Source organism: Pan paniscus, chromosome 18 (assembly GCF_029289425.2).
Source record: "Pan paniscus chromosome 18, NHGRI_mPanPan1-v2.0_pri, whole genome shotgun sequence".
NCBI classification, from domain to species: domain Eukaryota; kingdom Metazoa; phylum Chordata; class Mammalia; order Primates; family Hominidae; genus Pan; species Pan paniscus.
This window is the reverse complement of record NC_073267.2, coordinates 67,723,314-67,742,543: the sequence shown is the minus strand read 5'-3', so window position 1 is coordinate 67,742,543 and position 19,230 is coordinate 67,723,314. Positions and strand designations below refer to the sequence as shown.

Below are 19,230 nucleotides of genomic sequence, written 5' to 3'. Positions count from 1 at the left end.
ATTTGGATCCTAATTTACTCTCTGCTGCAAAATGGCCGCAGGAGAGGCAGGAGAAAGTAACACAGGAAATGGGAGCCAGGGTCTAGATGTGAAAACGCCAAGGTCCCAGTTTTCCAAGTGACCTGACTGGCTTTCTAAGCTACTCTGATGATGTCCTGCATGACCTCAGTTTGCAACCTGGCCATGGCAGCCTAGGTGCTTGTCTTTCTTCTGACACCAGCATATGGTTTCCCATTGCCCATTTATCTCCCGCAGCTCACAGGAGCAAGGGTGCTTCCTGTCACATGGTACCATATTCAAAGTCTGCGGGATTCGTTCAAAAGCAGAAAGACCCATGGCGACTGCGTACATGCATGGAATGAGGTCCTGAGTGATATTAAAAAATCCATCACTATCTCATTTAAAAAAAAAAACGGACTTCTCCATGTATAAAGTAGCAATCACTAAATTACCAGTGCAGAGGGATTCAGAAGCTTCTAGAATTCATTAAGATAACAAGCAACTAAAAACACACTATTACTACAGAGTTTCTCCCTGAAAATGGAAAAGACTCTGCCCCTAACAATGCAAAAGGGGGAACTTTCAAAAAAAACAAAAAAAATCATCCTTCGTCTTGGTTTAATAGTTAAAGCAACTGCTGAGGTTTCTCCCAGAAATTACATATCCAAACATCTGTATTCTTACCCCAAAGAACAAAATCCTAAGTGAAAACGTTGAAGACATAAAAGACTGCCCATCTTGGGGCTCCCCGTGGCTCACCTCTGCTATCTCCACTTTCCTTTCCCACATCCTGATGCTCTTCTCCAGGTCCGCATTTAAGATCTTCTCCCGGACGTAAGTCATCACCTGTGGTGCCCGGAACTCGGCCAGCTGCTTCCGGAGCCTCTTGTTCACTGCCTCGGCTTTGGCCCGGTCCTGGGTTGGGAAGGACCAGTTACAACCAGGGAACCCCAGCAGCTCTTGCTTTGAGAACTCACTGGCCCTGCCATCTCTCCCCATAGTTCCAATAGAGTTCCAAAAATAATGTTTACATTTTCAAAGAGGTTGGGAAGGGGTGGGAATCACAAGATTCTGATTTTTTTCCCAAACATATTTTAAGCCAGTTCAGAAACACCTAGTGCAGTCTAAATAGTCTTGTTTCTTTCATTCCTTTCCCTTTTCCTTTCCTTTCCTTCCCTCCTTCCTCTTCCTCTCCTTTATTAAGGAATATGTTGTACTCATTTTGACTTCTTAGGGTTTTTCTGTGTGTGAAAAATTGTGTATTTAAGTATACTTTGATCAGACTCAATTCACTTCCATGTCTTTTTTAATTATAAGATATATATATAACATAAAATTTATCATCTTAACCATTTTTAACTATACAGTTCTGTGGCATTAAGTACATTCACATTCTTGTGCAACTGTCACCACCATCTATCTCCAGAACTCTTTTTGTCTTGTAAAACAGAAATTCTGTACCCATTATACAATCACTCCTCCTTCCCTCCTCTCCCAGCCCCTGGCACCCACCATTCCACTTTCTGTCTCTATGAATTTGACTACTCTGGGTACCTCATATAAGTGGAATCAAACAGTACTTGTCCTTTTGTGACTGGCTTATTTCACTTAGCATAATGTCCTTGAGTTTCCTACACATGGTAGTATGTGTCAGAATGTCCTTCCTTTCTAAGGTGGAATGATTTTCCGTTGTATGAATATACCACATTTTATTTATTTGGTTTATCCATTCATCCTTCGATAGACACTTGGGTTGCTTCCACTTCTTGGCTATTGTGAAGAATGGTGCTGTCAACATGGGTGTACAAAAATCTGTTCAATTCCCCTCTCAATTCTTTTGGGTATATTCCCAGACGCAGAATGGCTAGAACCTATGGTAATTCAATTTCGTGAGTAATCCTTGTCTTTTAAATATTTATTTAAAAAATTATCATGCAGTAAAAATTAGCCCTTTTAATAGAATGCATTTTTTAAAAATTAACATCAGCAGGGGAGAGTGGCTCACACCTGTAATCCCAGCACTTTGGGAGGCTAAGGCGGGCGGATCACTTGAGGTCAGGAGTTTGAGACCAGCCTGGCCAACATGGTGAAACCCCATCTCTATTAAAAATACAAAACTGAGTCGGGCATGGTGACTTAGGCCTGTAAACCCAGCTACTTGGGAGGCTGAGGCAGGAGAATCGCTTGAACCCTGGAGGTGGAGGTTGCAGTAAGCCGAGATCACGATGCTGCACTCCAGCCTGAGTGATAGAGCGAAACTGTCTCAAAAATAAAAAATAAAAAATAAATTTTAACATTATCCTTTTAACTTTTATTTTACTAATTCTTTTGTTTAGGCAATACATTCAGTTCAAATGGTACACTGTGGCAAGCTCCCATCCCACTCCTGTCACCCCATCAGGAAGATCTCCTGCCCAGAAGCATACACTGTTTTTAGGTTTTGTGCATCCTTCCAGAAATCTAGGCTTATACAAACATGTTTCCTTTTTTTGACCTAAATAGTAGCATACTCTATTCACTTTTATTCATCCAGATGTTTTCACTCAATAAATCTTGAAGATCTTTGTGTATCAACACATGAAGAATTTACTCATTCTTTTTAAGCTGCATAATTTTCCACATGGATGTACCATAATTTAACAATTCTCCCACAGTCACTTAACTGTTTAATCTCTTGCTATTACAATAAACAGTGCTGCAATTACTAACTATCTGGGTATACATCATATTATCATTATGCAAGTGAATCAGTAGGATAAACTGCTAAAAGTGAAATTGCTTGTTCCAGGCAGTGGTTCTCAACCAGAGGCAATTTTGCCCCCAAGGGGACATTTGGCAATGCCTAAAGACATTTTTGTGGGAATTAGAGGGCTGCTGCTGGCATCTAGTAGGTAGAGGGCAGCGATGCAACTGAAAACCCTACAATACACAAGACATCCCCCTACAAGAAAGAATTATCCAGCCCCAAATGTCAGTAATGTGTTTAGGGTGCAAAACCCAGCCTTAAGCATATGTGCATGTTAATGTTTGGTAAACAGTGCTAAATTCCCCTTTATAATAATCAAGACAATTACACTTCTCCAGTAATGTTTGAGACTGCCGGTTTTCCCTCATTCTCTCACTACAGTTTTATCGACTCTTTGATCTTTGTCAATCTAAGAGAAGGAAAATAATATCCCATCATAGCTTTCTTTTGTATTCCTTGTATTACGAGTGAGGTAGAATATTTTTCACATTTCAGTCTTTTAGCTTTTCAGTAAACTCTTGACAACTTTTGTCCATTTTTTCTATTAGTTATTAGTTTTTTCTTGTTGATCTATAGAAGTTATTTATTTGGAGTTATTAGCTCCTTGTGGTTTTAGATACATTTTTCCAGTTATTTACCTTTTGACTTTGCTTATGATCATTTTTGCTATGCAAAAAACTTTCATTTTTATATAACTCACTTTATTGATGTCATGGTTTCTAGGTTTTATATTTTGAAAGACCTCTTCATTCCAAGATTATATTAAAAATTTTCCCAGTATTTATTTTAGGATTTTAATGGTTTTATTACTTACATTTAAATCTCTGATATACCTGAATTAATTTCAGCGGAAGGCATAGTTCCAACTTAATTTTTTCCTTAATGGTTGCCCAGTTACCCCAGTTACCCCATGTCATTTATTCAATAATCTGGCTGTCCCTTGATTAATGCCATGCCACTTTTATCATAAAGGTATCAATATCAAAGCTTTATCAAATATTTATATACTTATGTGATCTGTATCAGGGCTCATTATAGGACCTTATAAATTTTTCTTTGATCTTCCAGCCTATTCCTGAGCGTGTGTTAAATATTGTAACTTTATAACATATTTCATTATCTGATAGGGCTACTCCACTCATTTACTCATTCAGAATTTGGGGATACTCTTTTTTTACCCCCCAAAGGAATTTTTGAGTCAGTTGATTTAGATCCTTAACAACAAACAAACAAAAAAAACCTTCCTTGGTATTTTAATTGGAATATCATATTTCACAGATCAACTTAAAGAGAACTAACATTTTTATTATGTTGAATCTTCCCAATATGGTATTGTCTTTTAATTCCTTGCTTCACAAAGCACAATCTGTGGCACTAGAAACACTTGGGAGCTGCAGACTCCCAGGCTACCCGAGACCTACCCACTCAGAATCTGCATTTTAACATGATCCCCAGGTAATTGGTTTGCACCTTCCATTGTTTCAATACACTATAAAACAAACCAATAATTTAATTTTTATTAACTTGTTTTCAGAATGCAATAAAAAATTGTCAAGTGTTCAGTGAATAGCTCCTGTCTGTTTAGCCTAAACAAACAACTGTGGAGAGACCCAAAGATGTGGGCAGAACCATCAATGCATACTCCCGTCCAGATGGTGATTTGAGAATACCTAAGATAAGTATAATGAAGTAGCAAGAATGAAGGCATTAAAACGTAAGTACTACAGCTGTGAGGGACATGCTGAGAAGACCAGAGACTATGATCCCCACCCAGCAACCCACTTGTAGAGCAGCAATGTCACTACGGGAAAAGTTGTCCACTGTCCCACCCCAGTTCCAGGGCAGCAGTGCAGAAGTTTTGCCCAGGGAGAGAGGCTGTGTTTTGTCTGTTTTCACACTGCTATAAAGAATTACCCAAGACTGGACAATTTTATAAAGAAAAGAAGATTTGATTGACTCACAGTTCTGCATGGCTAGGGAGGCCTCAGGAAACTTACAATCATGGTGGAAAGTGAAGGAGAAGCAAGGCACATTTTCGCAAGGTAGCAGGAGTGAGAGCACATGCAGGGGAAACTGCCACTTTAAAAACCATCAGATCTCATGAGAACTCCCTCACTATCATGAGAACAGCATTGGGCAAACTGCACCCATGATCCAATCACCTTCCACCAGGTCCCTCCTTTGACAAATGGGAATTACAATTTGAGATGAGACTTGCGTGGGGACACAGAGCCAAACAAAATCAGCCTGTAAATCAGAGGGCTCTGGAATGCTGCCCAAGGGGACTCTATTTGGAACAGAGATGGGGAGCTCATGCCTAAGAACTGTGTGGGAAACAATGGAGTTTTTTAAGGTAAGCAATTTAGAGGAGGCTGGTAGTTCCATAATGTTAGTAGCAGCTAGTAAAATAATAAACCAGCTATATGTTTAACAGAACAGCAAAAGAGACCACTAAGAAGAGCCCTCTGAGAGTTGGAGCAAGCCTCAAAGACTGGCAACACCTTGCCCCTGCAAAGGGTTCTGACTTTAATTGGATCAGAATGTAAAACAATTAATGTCTCAGGGTATTGTTGAAAGCAATAGAGCAATTAGCTAACAATTAATGAAGGCTGATGGCTGAGTGTGATGCCAATAGAGTAGACCAGCTGTAAGCTTAGTAGGAAGATGCAGAGTCAAAGAGAACTCAGCAGAAGCAACAATTATCCCTGGTCGTCAGGGCAATTGTATCCATGACTAAGGCTGTACCATGTGAGGAGAAACATTAGAGAGTACTAACAGCAGGGGAACAGATCTAGTTTACTGATCTAGTCCAGCCAAGTCACTAAACAAGTAACAAGCAAAAACAATGACAAGCCCAAGAAAGGGATGGGAGGGACCAATATCAAGAATTGCTATATCACCTAAAATATACAGCTTCCAACAAAAATTATGAGATAGGCAAAGAAATAAGAAACCATGATCCACCCAGGGAAGGCAAAATAAACTGCCTTTGAGGGACAGCAGATGGTGGACTTAGCAGATGAAGTCTTCAAAGGAGCTATTCAAAGAACCAAAGGAAACCATGTTTAAAGAATTAAAGTAATAATAATAATGTCTCATCAAGTAAAGAAAATCAACAAAGAGGTAGAAATTCATTTTTTTAAACATAGAAAATCTGGAATCTTTTCAATATGATGACTAAAATGAAAAAGTCACCACAGGAGATTGACAGCAGATTTAAGCCAGTAGAATAAAGCATCAGTAAACTTGTAGATTGATAGAGATTATGTAGATTGAGGAGCAGAGAGAAAAGAGAACCAAGAAAAATTAACAGTCTCGGAGAAATGTGGAACACCACTAAGTGTACCAACATACAGGTAATGGGAGTAACAGAGAGAGAAAAGAAAGAGAAAGGAGTAGAAAAAATTATTCAGATATAATGGCTGAAAATTTCACTAATTTGTTGAAAAACAGTAAGCTACACATACAAAGGGCTCAACAAACTCCAAACAGAAGAAATGCAAATAAATCCACACCCAGACTCATCATATTCAAAATGTTAAATGGCAAAGCAAAGAGAAAATGTTGAAAACAGCAAGAGAAAACAATTCATTACATACAAGGGAAGCCCAACAAGATTAACAGCTGATTTCTTATCAGAAACAATGAAGGCCAGAAGGCAATGGGCTGAAAGAAAAAAAACCTGCCACTCAAGAATATTATATCCTCAAAATGATCTTTCAAAATGAAAGCAAGCAATCAACACACTCAGATCTTGGTTTCCAATGTCATTCTCAAATAAAAGACACCAAGCCTCCTTGGAGAAATGGTGGATTCTAGGACTGAGGCAGAAAATATCTAAGATGAGCCTAGAGCATCTTCTGGTGCCAGAAAGGAAGTGCTCAAAAAAAAAAAAAAGCCATTAAGATGAAGAGAGTCAAGGGACACAAAATTCAACTGAAAGAGCTCCCAATGGCCAACCTGGAACAATTTGAGCAACAAAATAAATAATGTAATACAGTCATATGCTACAGAAAACATTTCGGTCAACAATGAACCACTTATGAAGATGGTCCCATAAGATTATAATGCCGTATCTTTACTGTACCTTTTCTATGTTTAGATATGTTTGGATACACAAATACTTAGCATTGTATTATAATTTCCTACAGCATTCAGTACAATAACATGCTTTTGTATGTAGCCTAGGTGTACAGTAGGCTACACCATCTAGGTATACCATCATAGGGTACACTCTATAATGTTCACACAATGATGACATTGCCTAACAATGCATTTCTCAGAATGTATCCCCATCATTAAACAATGCATGGCTTATGATATTATAAGCCAACATACAAAACAAATATCTGGCCGGGTGCGGTGGCTCACGCTTGTAATCCCAGCACTTTGGGAGGCTGAGGCGGGTGGATCACGAGGTCAGGAGATCGAGACCATCCTGGCTAACATGGTGAAACCCCGTCTCTACTAAAAATACAAAAAAATTAGCCGGGCGTGGTGGCGGGTGCCTGCAGTCCCAGCTACTTGGAGAGGCTGAGGCAGGAGAATGGTGTGAACCCAGGAGGTGGAGGTTGCAGTGAGCCGAGATCACGCCACTGCACTCCAGCCTGGGCGACAGAGTGAGACTCTGTCTCAAAAAAAAAAAAAAAAAAAAATCTATGAGTGGAAACTGATATAAATAAATGATGTTAAAAATAAATAAATGGAGGAGAATAGATAAATCTCCTATACAGAAGAATTCCAAATAAATTATGTGGAGCATAAATCCCCACTCCTTAAGTATGGGCTGTACATAGTGACTTCCTTCCGAAGAGTATGGTATGGAAAGGAGGGAAAGTAACTTCACAGTGAAGAAATCTATAACATACTATCCATCTAGGTGATCAAGGTTCACATCAATGATGAGTCATGTTGACAGTAGACTCCCTTGATATGATGTGATGTGAATGGCACTTTATGTCTGTGGTATTCCTCCTCAAAACACATAAACCCCAATGTAATTATGAGAAAAATATCAAACAAATCCCAGTGGAGGAACATTCTACAAAAACCTGACAAGTACTCCTCAAAACTGTCAAGGTCATCAACATCAAGGAAATTCTGAGAAACTGTCTCAGCCAAGAGGAGCTTAAGGAGACATAGCAGTAAATGTAACGTGGATATCCTGGGTGGGATCCTGGAACAGTTAAAGGACGTCAGGTAAGAACTAAGGAAATGTGACAAAAGCACAGACTTTGGTTAATAATACTGTATCAATACTGGTTCATTAATAGTAATAAACACATTGTACTGATGTAAGAGGTTAAAATAAGGGAAACTGGGTATGAGGTATATGTTGGTTCGCTGTACTATCTTCACAATTTTCCTGTAAATCTAAAATTTCTAAAATAAAAAGTTTATTTTTGAAAAATAAAGGAAAAATAAAGACATTCCCAGATTAACAAAAACCTACAGAAGTCATTGCTGGCAGACCTGCCTTACAAGAAATACTACAGGAAGTTCTTCAAGCTGAAAACAAGTGAGACCAGACAGGAATATGAAATCAACATTTAAAAAGTAGTGCAAATAAAATTAACTGTATAATAGGTAATTATAAAAGACAGTATAATTGCATATTTCTTCACTTAACTGATTTAAAAATCAAATGTATAAAAATACATATATAATTGTATTTGGGGAACTATAACATATAAACATGGAGTGCATTTGACAGTAATAGCACGAAGGAGGCAGGCTGAAACAAAGCTGTATTTGCATAAGAAACGCCAGATAGTAACTCAAATTCACAGGAAGAAATGTAAATAACAAGGTTAATAAGACAAACTCTGTGAACATATTTCATCTCCTTTCTTCTTTCAGCTTTTGAACCCCTTGCTCACGCTATTTAAAAAATTAACTCAAAATCGATTATAAAACCTAAACATAAGAGCTAAAATTATAAAACTCTTAAAAGAAGACAGAGGAGTAAATCTTCATGATATTGGGTAAGGCAATGGTTTCTTATATATGACACCAAAAGCACAAGCTCAAAAGAAAAAAAATGGATAAACTGGACTTGTATCAAAATTAAAAACATTTGTGTTGCAGACAAAACTATCAAGAAAGTGAAAGAAAATCCACAGAATGGGAGAAAATATTTGTGAATCTTATACAGATGATCTTTGACTTACAATGGGTCAACTTAAGTTTTTTTCTTTACTTTAAGATAGTGCAAAAACAATACACATTCAGTAGAAACCATACTTCGAGTACCGATATAACCCTTCTGTTTTTCACTTTCAGTACAGTGTTCGATAAATTACATGGGACAGTCAACATCCTATTATAAAACAGACTTTGTGTTCGATGATTTTTCCCAGTTGTAGGCTAATGTAAGTGGTCTGAGCATATTTAAGATAGGCTAGGCTAAGCTATAATGTTGAGTAGGTCAGGTATGTTAAATGCATTTTTAACTTATGATATTTTCAACTTACAATGGGTAAGTTAAAAAGATAAATAACCCAATTATAAACTAAGCAAAGGACTTGACTAGACATTTCTCAAAGAAAGATAGACAAGTGGCCAATAAGCACATGAAAAGATGCTCCATGTCATTAGGGAAATTCAAATAAAAACCACAACGAGCTATCACTTCATAGCAAGTAGGATGGGCATTTTTTTAAAAAAACTGAGAATAACAAAGATGTACAAAAACTGGAACCCTCTCATACATTGTGGGAATACAAAATGGGGCAGCCACTTTCAAAAACAGATTTGTAGTTTTTCTAGGTGTTAGACATAGAATTACCATGTATAACCCACAATTCCACTTTTAGGTGTATGTCCAAGAGAAAAGAAAACATGTCAAGAGAAAAGAAAACATGTATCCACAGAAAAACTTGTACCAGAATGTTCATATCAGGATGACTCATGATAATCCCTAAGTGGAAACCCAAATGTCCACCAACTGATGAATGGATAAATAAAATGTGGTCTATCCACACAATGGAATGTTATTCAGCCATAAAAATAAACAAATGATACATGATACAAGTGAACCTTGAAATGTTATTCCAAGTGGAAAAAGCCACTCATAAAAGACCACCTATTGTATAATCTCTTTTAAATGAAATGTCCAGAATAGGCAAATCCACAGAGGCAGAAAGTAGATTAGTGGCCGCTGAGAGCTGGAGGGTGGGAGTGGAGTGTGGGGAATGGAGAAGGATCTTTTCTTTTCTTTCCTTCCTTCTTTTCTTTCCTTTCTTTCCTCCCTTCCTTTCTTTCCTCTTTCCTTTCTTTCTTTCTTTCTTTCTTTCTTTCTTTCTTTCTTTCTTTCTTTCTTTCTTTCTTTTCTTTCTTCTTTCTTCTATAAATAAATGTATTTAAGTAGTTTTTTTTGTTTTGTTTTGAGACAGAGTCTCCCTCTGTCACTGAGGCTGGAGTGCAGTGGCACGATCTTGGCTCACTGCAACCTCCACCTCCTAGGCTCAGGCAATTCTCCTCCCTCAGCCTCCCGAGTAGATGGGACTATAGGTGCCCACCACCATGCCTGGCTAATTTTTGTATTTTTAGTAGGGCGGGGTTTCACCATGTTGGCCAGGCTGGTCTTGAACTCCTGACCTCAAATGATGTGCCCACCTCAGCCTCCCAAAGTGCTAGGATTACAGCATGAGCCACTGCACCTGTCCTGTGGGGAAGGATTTCTAATGGCTGCAGGGTTTTTTTCTGGGGTGATGAAAATGTTCTAAAATTATTGTGTTGATGGTTACACAACTCTGTGAATATATTATAATCCACTGAACTGTACACTTTAAATGGGTGATTATATGGTATATAAATTAAATCCCAATAAAGCTATTTTCAAAATGTTAACAAGAAAACTAAAATATACTAAGCAGTGAATGTCAGGCTTTAAAAAAAATCAATTTTAAGTTTTACTTGTAATCTAATAACTATCAACACAAGGAAAAAATAAATAAGGACCACAGCAATTCTGCATTAAGAGAGTTCACAGGTTTTTGCTTTAACTTTGCTACTTGCCACTCTGTACTGAAATTGGGGGTTTTTTTCAGAAGGTATTGGTTGTCCATCGAGAAAATGATGTGCATGTTATGACAAAACTTAGATGTGAATAATCCTGTGGCTTTGGGGCTATTGTAGGCAAATTTGGGGCAGCACAAGACAATGACACTAATAATCATACAAACAGTTTTAGAGGTTGACAAAGCGTCATTATATGTGGTCCTCTCTAGCCACTATAACAAGGGCAGTAGATCTATTTCACAGATGTGGAAACAGTCCTGTCTATTTAAAAGCTTGTTCAAGTCCAGAAATTGGCAGCACCAAACCTGATGCCAGGCCTTCTGATCACGAGTCCAGCACTCTTTCTCCTGTGCCCTCCCCAAAAAGTTCTCTTTGCATCACATCCTATGTGCATTTAAGTTAGGGAAATTCAGCTATCAATGCTCAGCAAAGTAATGAGAGAGGTAAATTGCAATTTACACAGGCAAGGAGCTCAGATGACTCCATTCACCTCTTCACACAGTGACCACAGGCCTTGGAGTGAGCCCAGGACAGAGGTCACAGGTCTGCTGTCCTTCAGCCGGTCTCTGCTGCAGGCTACTCAGGATGTAAGTGTACAGCCTGGGTATCGGCGAGATGTCATATGGTTATGACCTCTCTCTCTCTCTCTCTCTCTCTTCCTCTCTCTCTTTCTTCTCTCTTTCTCTCTCTCTCTCTTTCCTCTCTCTGTCTCTCCTTTACATCAAACATTCTATTTTGGCATATGCACTTTTTTTCCTATCAGGTACATTACTACAGGCATTAAACATTTTTCCTGGGGTTGTAGACACGAAACATCGAATATTGTACTTTATGGGTCACTTAAGGAATTCCCAAATGTTATTTGGACTGTACGAAATTTTTGTTTTCTGAGCTGACTCTAGAACCCAACCCAGCAGTAAAATGCGACACACCTGGACTGTAGGTCTCCAGGTGCCACTTTGTGCTTTGATGGCCTAGAGCTATTTTGATTTTTATGGTCTAGGCTTTTCTAGATAAACCAGCAAGGTGGCTTAGATCTTGGTGGACCTTGACTCAAGCCCGTATAAACACAAGGAGACAAACATCAGAAATACCACATTTTGCTCTCTCCTACCTCCTCTACTTGTAGTGTTTCTTTTTCAATTTTTTCAAGTAGCTCTTTTCTCAGCAAGATCTCCTTGTCCAGATTGAGGTATATTTCCATTGCCCTGTGAAGCTTGCTCTGAAATATAACAACACAGCAAGTCTTGAGCTAAGATGACCTCTCAGAACCGCAGGAAGGGGAGACATCTCTTTGTTAACGAACAGAAAAGCAGGACCATCCAGAAAGTCCAAATTGCCTTTCTCATGGTTGCCCAGATTTTCCAAATCCTGATGTCTGAGAACTGGTGGGGGAGGAGAGGACCTTGGAGTCTTGTCCTCAGCTGGAGAGGCAAAGAAGTCAGGCACACGGGGACCTAAATCCTGCCCTACTACTCACTAAGGAGATCTCTGGGGAGGTCCCAGAACCTCTCTAAACTTGGGTCCAGTCACCATGTAGGGTTGTGGAGAGGCTTACAGGAGACAGCCTGGTAGAGTGCTGAACACAGTGCCTGGCACATGGAGAACATACGACAAACAGCTGCCATGACTATCTCATGTGGATGGAGAGTGGGGAATACTCCTCATGAGGTGGGTGCTACTGCTATCTCCATTTATAGGTGAGAGAACTGACCTTTAGGGAGGTAAAACCATTTCCCCAAGGTCACAGAGACCAGGGGGAGCCGGGAATTGAGCCCATACAGAGATTCCACAGCCCACAGGCTCCACCACCGTCTCATCGCCTAACGAGGCCGGACCTGCTAGTTTTAGAGGAGTCCTGCGGGAGCACAGCCTTGCAGATTCCCACTGCATCATCTGCCCTTCACCGGCTTCTGCAGGCCCCACCCCTGCTTCTTAGATTGGCCCCCTTTTGACCACTCTCTGTCAGTGGGGAAGAGTCATCCAGAGGAGCTGGGATGTGCTTTGCTGGGCAGAGGAGTGGGCCAAGGGAAAGACGCAGTGATTTGGGGAGCTTGCTCAACAAACCCTGAAAACCCACCCACCAGGCACCAGTCCCTGCACCAAGCACTGGCCAGCGAAGCAAACTAGGCTCTGCCACCAGAAGGCTGGCTCACAGCCCGGACAGTAGGGGAGAGGCAGTAAAATAATTTCAAGAAGAAATGTAAGACTGCAATTGTGCCAAGCTGTGAGAATGCCAGGACAGTGGTTGGAGAAGGTTTTCCTGAAAAAAAAAAAAAAAAAATATATATATATATATATATATATATATGCTGGAAAGAGAGCTGAAAGATTGAATCAGTATGTCTAGGTGAAGAGAGAAGAGAACATTCCAAGCTAAGGAAAGAACTGAGGAGAGGAGGATCTAATAGGAGCTGGGAGAGTGGGTAGAGAGCAGCAGGGCCACAGTCAAAGTGAAGGCAGGAGGAGGGGGCAAGGGCATTGCCCCGGGGTGTCAAAACAGAGGAGCCTAGAACCACCTGCCTGGGGGAACTTCTGGCACCCAGGGGCCATTCTCTTCCCCACTCCTATTTTCAGACCTCACTTCTTTAAGGCTCATTTCCTGTTCCATGTCCTGCATGAAAGTTGCTCTGCTAAGGAAAGCAAAAGTGAATGAGACCACACTGATGGGGTCAGACGTGGGGCCGGGGAGATGGGGCAGGACTTTGCCGCAAGTCCAGCAATTCAGGTGGAAGGAAGGAGAGCGGAGGGAAGACAAGCGGTCACCAACTTAGAACGGCAGGGCAGGAAGGAATGGAGGTACAAGAGCAGCAGCGAGGCCATCACTGGCTCTGCCGGGGCAGGTATCCACGAAGGCTGATGAGAGCGAAATTGGTGACGCTGAGTCAAGATGTGGGTCCCTTGAGGAGGCCACTTCTGTAAAGGACTGCATTCACTTCCTATCGCTACATAACAAATTACCACAGACTTTTGTGGCTTAGAGCCACACCCATTTATTATCTCACAGCTTCCATAGGCCGGAAGTCTGCGCACAGTGTGGCTGGACTCTCCCCCATGGTCACATCTGGCTGAAATCAAGGTGTCTGCCAGAGCTGTGGTTCTTGTCAAGGGCTCAGGGTCCTCTTCCAAGCTCACTTATTGTTGGCAGAAGGCACTTCCTTGAAGCTGTAGGACCAAGGCCCTTGTTTTCTTTTGGGCTGTCAGCAGGAGGTCGCTCTCAGCTCCCAGAGGCCCCTCTTGAATCCCTTCCATGTGGCCCCTCTGTCTTCTAGCCCACAATGGAGAAGACCTCCTCCAGCCATTTCTCCTCATGCTTCACATCTATGACTTCCTCTTCCAGAGAAACTCTGTTCTTTGAAAGGACTCGTGTGATTAGATCAGGCCCAAGTGGGTGATCTCCCTGTCTTTAGATCAACTGTGCCATACAGTATAACCGAATCATTGAACAGAACAGAACTTAACTGAATCCATCATATTCACAGTCCTGGCCAGAGATTATACAGGGGGTAGACACCAAGGGCCAGGGATTCTTGGGGACATCTTAGAATTCTACCTACAAGGCCCCAGATCACTAGTTTACAGGCAGTCTGGAGTGACTCATCGCAGCTGTAGTCACATGCTTACATTTTACCAGACTCCACCAGGCAGGGCTTGAGGGCATAAAGTCAGAGAAAAAGCTGCCACCTTGACTCAGGCTCACACATGAAACTCACAGAAGAGAAGAGCCCATTTCTGCCTGGTGCTGTCTAAATGCTGTACCCTTAGCACTCAGCCCAGTGCCTACCCTTGTGGAGTTACTGGTACTTTTGGTATAGAGGAAAATTATTCTGCATGTCTTTAACAAGGTTTCACACTTCAGTGTTTGATATTTATTTCTTTATTTTCATTTTCTGATTGCTGGGAGAATGAATGTTTCATATTTATATCAAAGTGGCCCCTCCTGTCACCCTCCCACCCCTACCAAATACACACCTGTTCTGCAAGCAGTTCATTCAACAATATTGGCTAAGCACTTGCTTTAGCCAGGCACTGTCCTTGATGCTGGGGACGCAACACTTACTAGACAGAGCACCATCTTGGTGACACAAAACTTGCCTCCAAGAGGTGAAGAATCTTGCCCAGATGAAGCACCTCCCGCAGTAGAGCCCCCATTCAAGCACAGGCAAGGTCTGACTCCACAACTCAGTTGTTCTGCCTCCATTTCCCCCAGGAATGGCTCTCACTCTGCCCACTGTGGCCTGCGCTGCTGATCTCGGATACTGCAAGCAATCTGCACTGTGTGTTTAGACCCATCCTAAAGAGATCAGGCCCTGCCACCTGGCAGTTTGATTTTAAAAATCAGTAGCTCCATTTCCAAAACCCTTGGCTTTTCCCCCACAAGACCAGGCAGGCCCTGTGCTGCTTAACTGATTCCACAGGATAAGATCGAGGTCCAATGTGATCAAGTACAACCTGCTCTCCAGGCAGTGAGGGCCTGGAAGTCACAGGAACTGGCTTCCTCTATAAATAACAGTGATCAGATAAGCTAAAAACTGATGAGAGAAGCTAAAAGTAGAGGATCTGTTGGATGTTTATGACACATAAATTTCAGAATGCCAGCACGTTGTTTTCTACATACTTTATGCTGGAAAAGGCAGTAGAGTGGGATACACACTGAGTTAGGTGGGATGCATACTGGACTGGGAGTCCCAGCTCTGTCAGTAACTTGTTGCTTGAATTTGGCCAATACTCTGCATCTTTTTTTTTTTTTTTTTTTTTTTTTGAGACAGAATCTTGTTCTGTTGCCCAGGCTGGAGTGCAATGGCATGATCTCAGCTCACTGCAACCTCTGCCCCCAGGAGTTCAAGCAATCCTTATGCCTCAGCCTCCCAAGTAGCCGAGATTACAGGTGTGCACCACCACGCCCAGATAATTTTTTGTATTTTTAGTAGAGACAGCGTTTTGCCATGTTGGCCAGGCTGGTCTTGAACTCCTGGCCTCAGGTGATGTGCCTGCCTAGGCCTCCCAAAGTGCTGGGATTGCAGGTGTGAGCCACTGCACCCTGTCTACTTTGCATCTTTGACTCCCGGTTTTTTCATTTGTAAAAGGAAAATGTTGAACAAACATAAACCTGGTCTAAAGACATTCATATTCACATTTTTAAACTGTGTGGGCCAAACAAAGCCCACCTGCGAGCTACCTAAGCCCACAGCCACCATTGCCACCTGAGCACTATGCGAGGGGTCGGCAAAACTTTTCTGTAAAGGACCAGATAGTAAATATTTTAGGTTTTGCAAGCCCAGAAGCAAAATTGTGGGTATTGTGTACTTACATTAACAAGAGAAAAAAATCCTACCAATGTTTTATTGATTCAATTCAAAATATAATAACTGAGTACAATACTGTAGAATATAGGTCTACTAATGAAAGAAATGGAATTTCTGGGGGAAGAAACCAATTTTGCTTCATTTGGTTTCAAGTTAGTGTTTTCTATAATCAAATTGGTTATAAAGGTTCTTCTGTAATATCATTCTTAGCTCACAGGGCAGTGGGTGGGGACACACTGGCCTGCAGTTGCTGAATACCGCATTAGATGGTCTCTAGCAGGGTGACCAGATAGCCTAGTCTGCTGGGGCCAGGCCCTTTGTGTGCCTATAGTCTCTGCTTAATTATTAATAGTGCCTCTTTTCCCTCCCAAAAGGGTTCTGTTTGGATGATAAATTATTTAGTAGTTTTCTGATTTATAGCTAAGACTGCTTTCTTTTGCAAGGTTTTAAGCAGGAAAGTGCTTATAATGTGCTCAAATTAAACAGGGCTCTAAATGTGGTTAGTTCTCAAAACTTGCCATGCATAAAAATCACTTGGGGAATTAGTAACAGCAATAAAAAACAAAATAAATAAGAGGCATGGCCCTCACCTCCTAATTCAATTAGTCAGGGTGAGACTAGGCATCTATCTATCTATCTATCTACCTATCATCTATCTATATGTTTGTTTGTTTTTTAAAGAAAAACTCTGGTTCTCATGCACAGCCAGGGTTGTGGGAGCATTCAGGGAATTTTAGGACACATGGCTTGACAGCGAGGGGGCACCTAAGCGCTGTGTGAAACTGGAATGCACAAGAACCTCCCTGTGGCCAGAAAGGTGAGTGTGGAAAGCCTTGGGGGAGCCCTGGGTATCAGGGATGGCCTTACTTTGTAGGCATTGAGAACCTGCAGAGTGTTTCCAGATGACAGCTTTAGCTGGGTCAGTTCTTGATTCCTTGCTTCAATTGTCTCAAGAAATTGAGCGTTCTCTATCTTCAACTGCTGAAAATCAACATCGTGAAGGGCCTCACTCACCTCTTCCTTCTACAGCTCAGAAAGATGAAAGAAAAGATGATACGTCAGTTGTGATTCTGAATGTATGGCTCACATCTTGCAACTCTTGACAAGACTTTGGAGGTCAGTCATCATTCAGTCATTCAACAAACACATATTGGGCATCTGTTTGGTCCCAGGCATGGTGTTAGGCACTGGGTGTAGAGATTTAAGTAAATACAATGTTCCCTGGCCCCAGGCAGTGCATAAGAGGGTTTACCAACAAGCCATTGACTCAACAGTGTGGTGCAGTGCGATGTGTTGTTTGGGGGGCATGTGGGGGAGTGGGGGCAGAGGGCACACAGAAGTCCCTAAGCCAGGCCAGGGGAGGAAGAAAGACCGAGTCACGCACAGAGGGCATCCCACAGTGGGTGTTGCCTAAACAGGGCCATGAAGGAAGAGTAAGAATCAGGCCATTTAAAAGTTGTTTTTAACATGAAAAACCCAGGACAAGCAGCCCACAGATTTCCCCCTCCTTTGACCATCTGATATTTCTGCACTGCAGTGCATGAGTGTATAAGGTTCCCTCCCTGACCTGGCCCACCTTACCAGCCCTGCCAGGTCTATGCCATTTTATATCTGTGGTAGACAACAGCCCAACTTGGGAACTGCTGTTCCTCACTCCCATGCCTCACTCATGCTGTCTGTGCTATCTCCTGGGATTCATCTTCTTCCCCTTCCCAAAACAACACAACTTCCTTAAGCCCCAGTACAACCATTCCTCCAGCTCCAATGCTCCCAACCTGTTTTCCACACCAGAGGGTGATCCCTCTCTCTGCTGAGCCCCTGGAAGCTTTAGCTCTGTGGTCCTTGGTATGTAGCTTCTGTATACAATTACACATATACACCTTTTCTCGTGACACTGCTGCCCACTAGTCTATGAGCTCGCAAAGGCAGGGCCCGTGTCTGTGTTATCTTTGTGTAGCAGCGGCATTAAGGTTAAAGATCATCCATCTACTCCCCATCTCCAGCTTAAAGCCCCTCTTCCTGATGCCCATGCTTGCATGAACCTCCAAGTACCAGGAACTGATGATCTGCAGACAGTTCCACTGGGACCACTCACGGCAGAATTTTTTCTTGCACTGAACTCAAATCTCCTTCCTTGACACCTCCATCCACAGCCCCAGCTCTGCTCTCCCTTCCTGCTGCAGCCCTGAGCACTTGGAGACAGTGGCTGTGGCCCTCCTGGACCCTCTCTCCTTGGGCACATCAGTCCCAGGCTCTTGGATATGTTTTCTATTCCTGACATCTGGCTTGCTCTCCGATGTGAACTCTAGTTTACCAATTCTTTCAAGGGTGGGGATCACCTTGTGACATGACACTCCAGGTAGGGGCCGCTCAGACAGAGTAGAGAAACGCTACCCCTTCCTTGGTCTGGGCACTGTGTTTCTATGAACGCAGCCTAGGCCATAGCATCACCACCACCTGAGCTGACTTTATCAGGTACTCTACAGCTAAGCCATCCTGTACCTGAACAGATATTTTGGGGGATCAAAAGTGCAGGGTGTTACACTTGTCCTTCATCGCTTCATGCTGTTAAATCTGTCCCAGCTTGCTGAGGTCTTTCTGGATCCCGAGTCACTCAAGCAATAGTCCCCCAACATGTTAATTCTCCTGCCCAGTTTTGTGTCCTTGTCAGTAGCCCCCTTTGATGAGCATGCCACCAGTGCCCAAATTCAAGTTAATAATAAAAATATTGAGCTAGGAAAGGATGGAACCATGTTTGCCTTACTGCCTTTCATCAGGAGCCATTAGGGTCAGCCGATGGCGATGCTAGACACACCAAAGCACATATAACTGTGCCACCAGGCCATATTCCCAGAAAGGGCCAACAAGTATGTCTTGAGGGTCTTTTAAATTCACGCCAACTCTGTCTACAGAAAACCTCTGATTTGCCTGCACAGTCATCGTATGAGTTTCCTATTGCTGCTGTAACAAATCACCACAAACCTCGTGGTTTTAATGCAAATTTATTAACTTACAGTTCTGGAGGTCAGGAGTCTGAAATGGGTTGGGAGGCTCAAATCAGGATCTCAGCAGGGCTGCATTTCTTCCTAAGGCTCTAGGGGAGACTCTGTTTCCTTGTCATTTCCAGCTTCTAGAGGCTGTCTGCAGTCCTTGACT

The 19,230-nt window shown here is 41.9% G+C and overlaps 1 protein-coding gene across 2 annotated transcripts in view; it reads right to left on the bottom strand.

The window, feature by feature from the left end:
• CFAP263 (cilia and flagella associated protein 263) overlaps positions 1-19,230 on the bottom strand; it is a 30,824-nt gene that overhangs the window by 1,565 nt on the left and 10,029 nt on the right. The window contains exons 6-8 of one of the 2 annotated variants that reach the window (XM_003823705.5): positions 16,942-17,097; positions 11,883-11,990; positions 760-915 (exon numbers count right to left, since the gene is read on the bottom strand). In XM_003823705.5, the coding sequence (XP_003823753.1) occupies positions 760-915; positions 11,883-11,990; positions 16,942-17,097 (420 nt within the window). The remainder of the gene's footprint in view (positions 1-759; positions 916-11,882; positions 11,991-16,941; positions 17,098-19,230) is intronic. The other variant, XM_008977368.3, reaches the window with a different exon arrangement.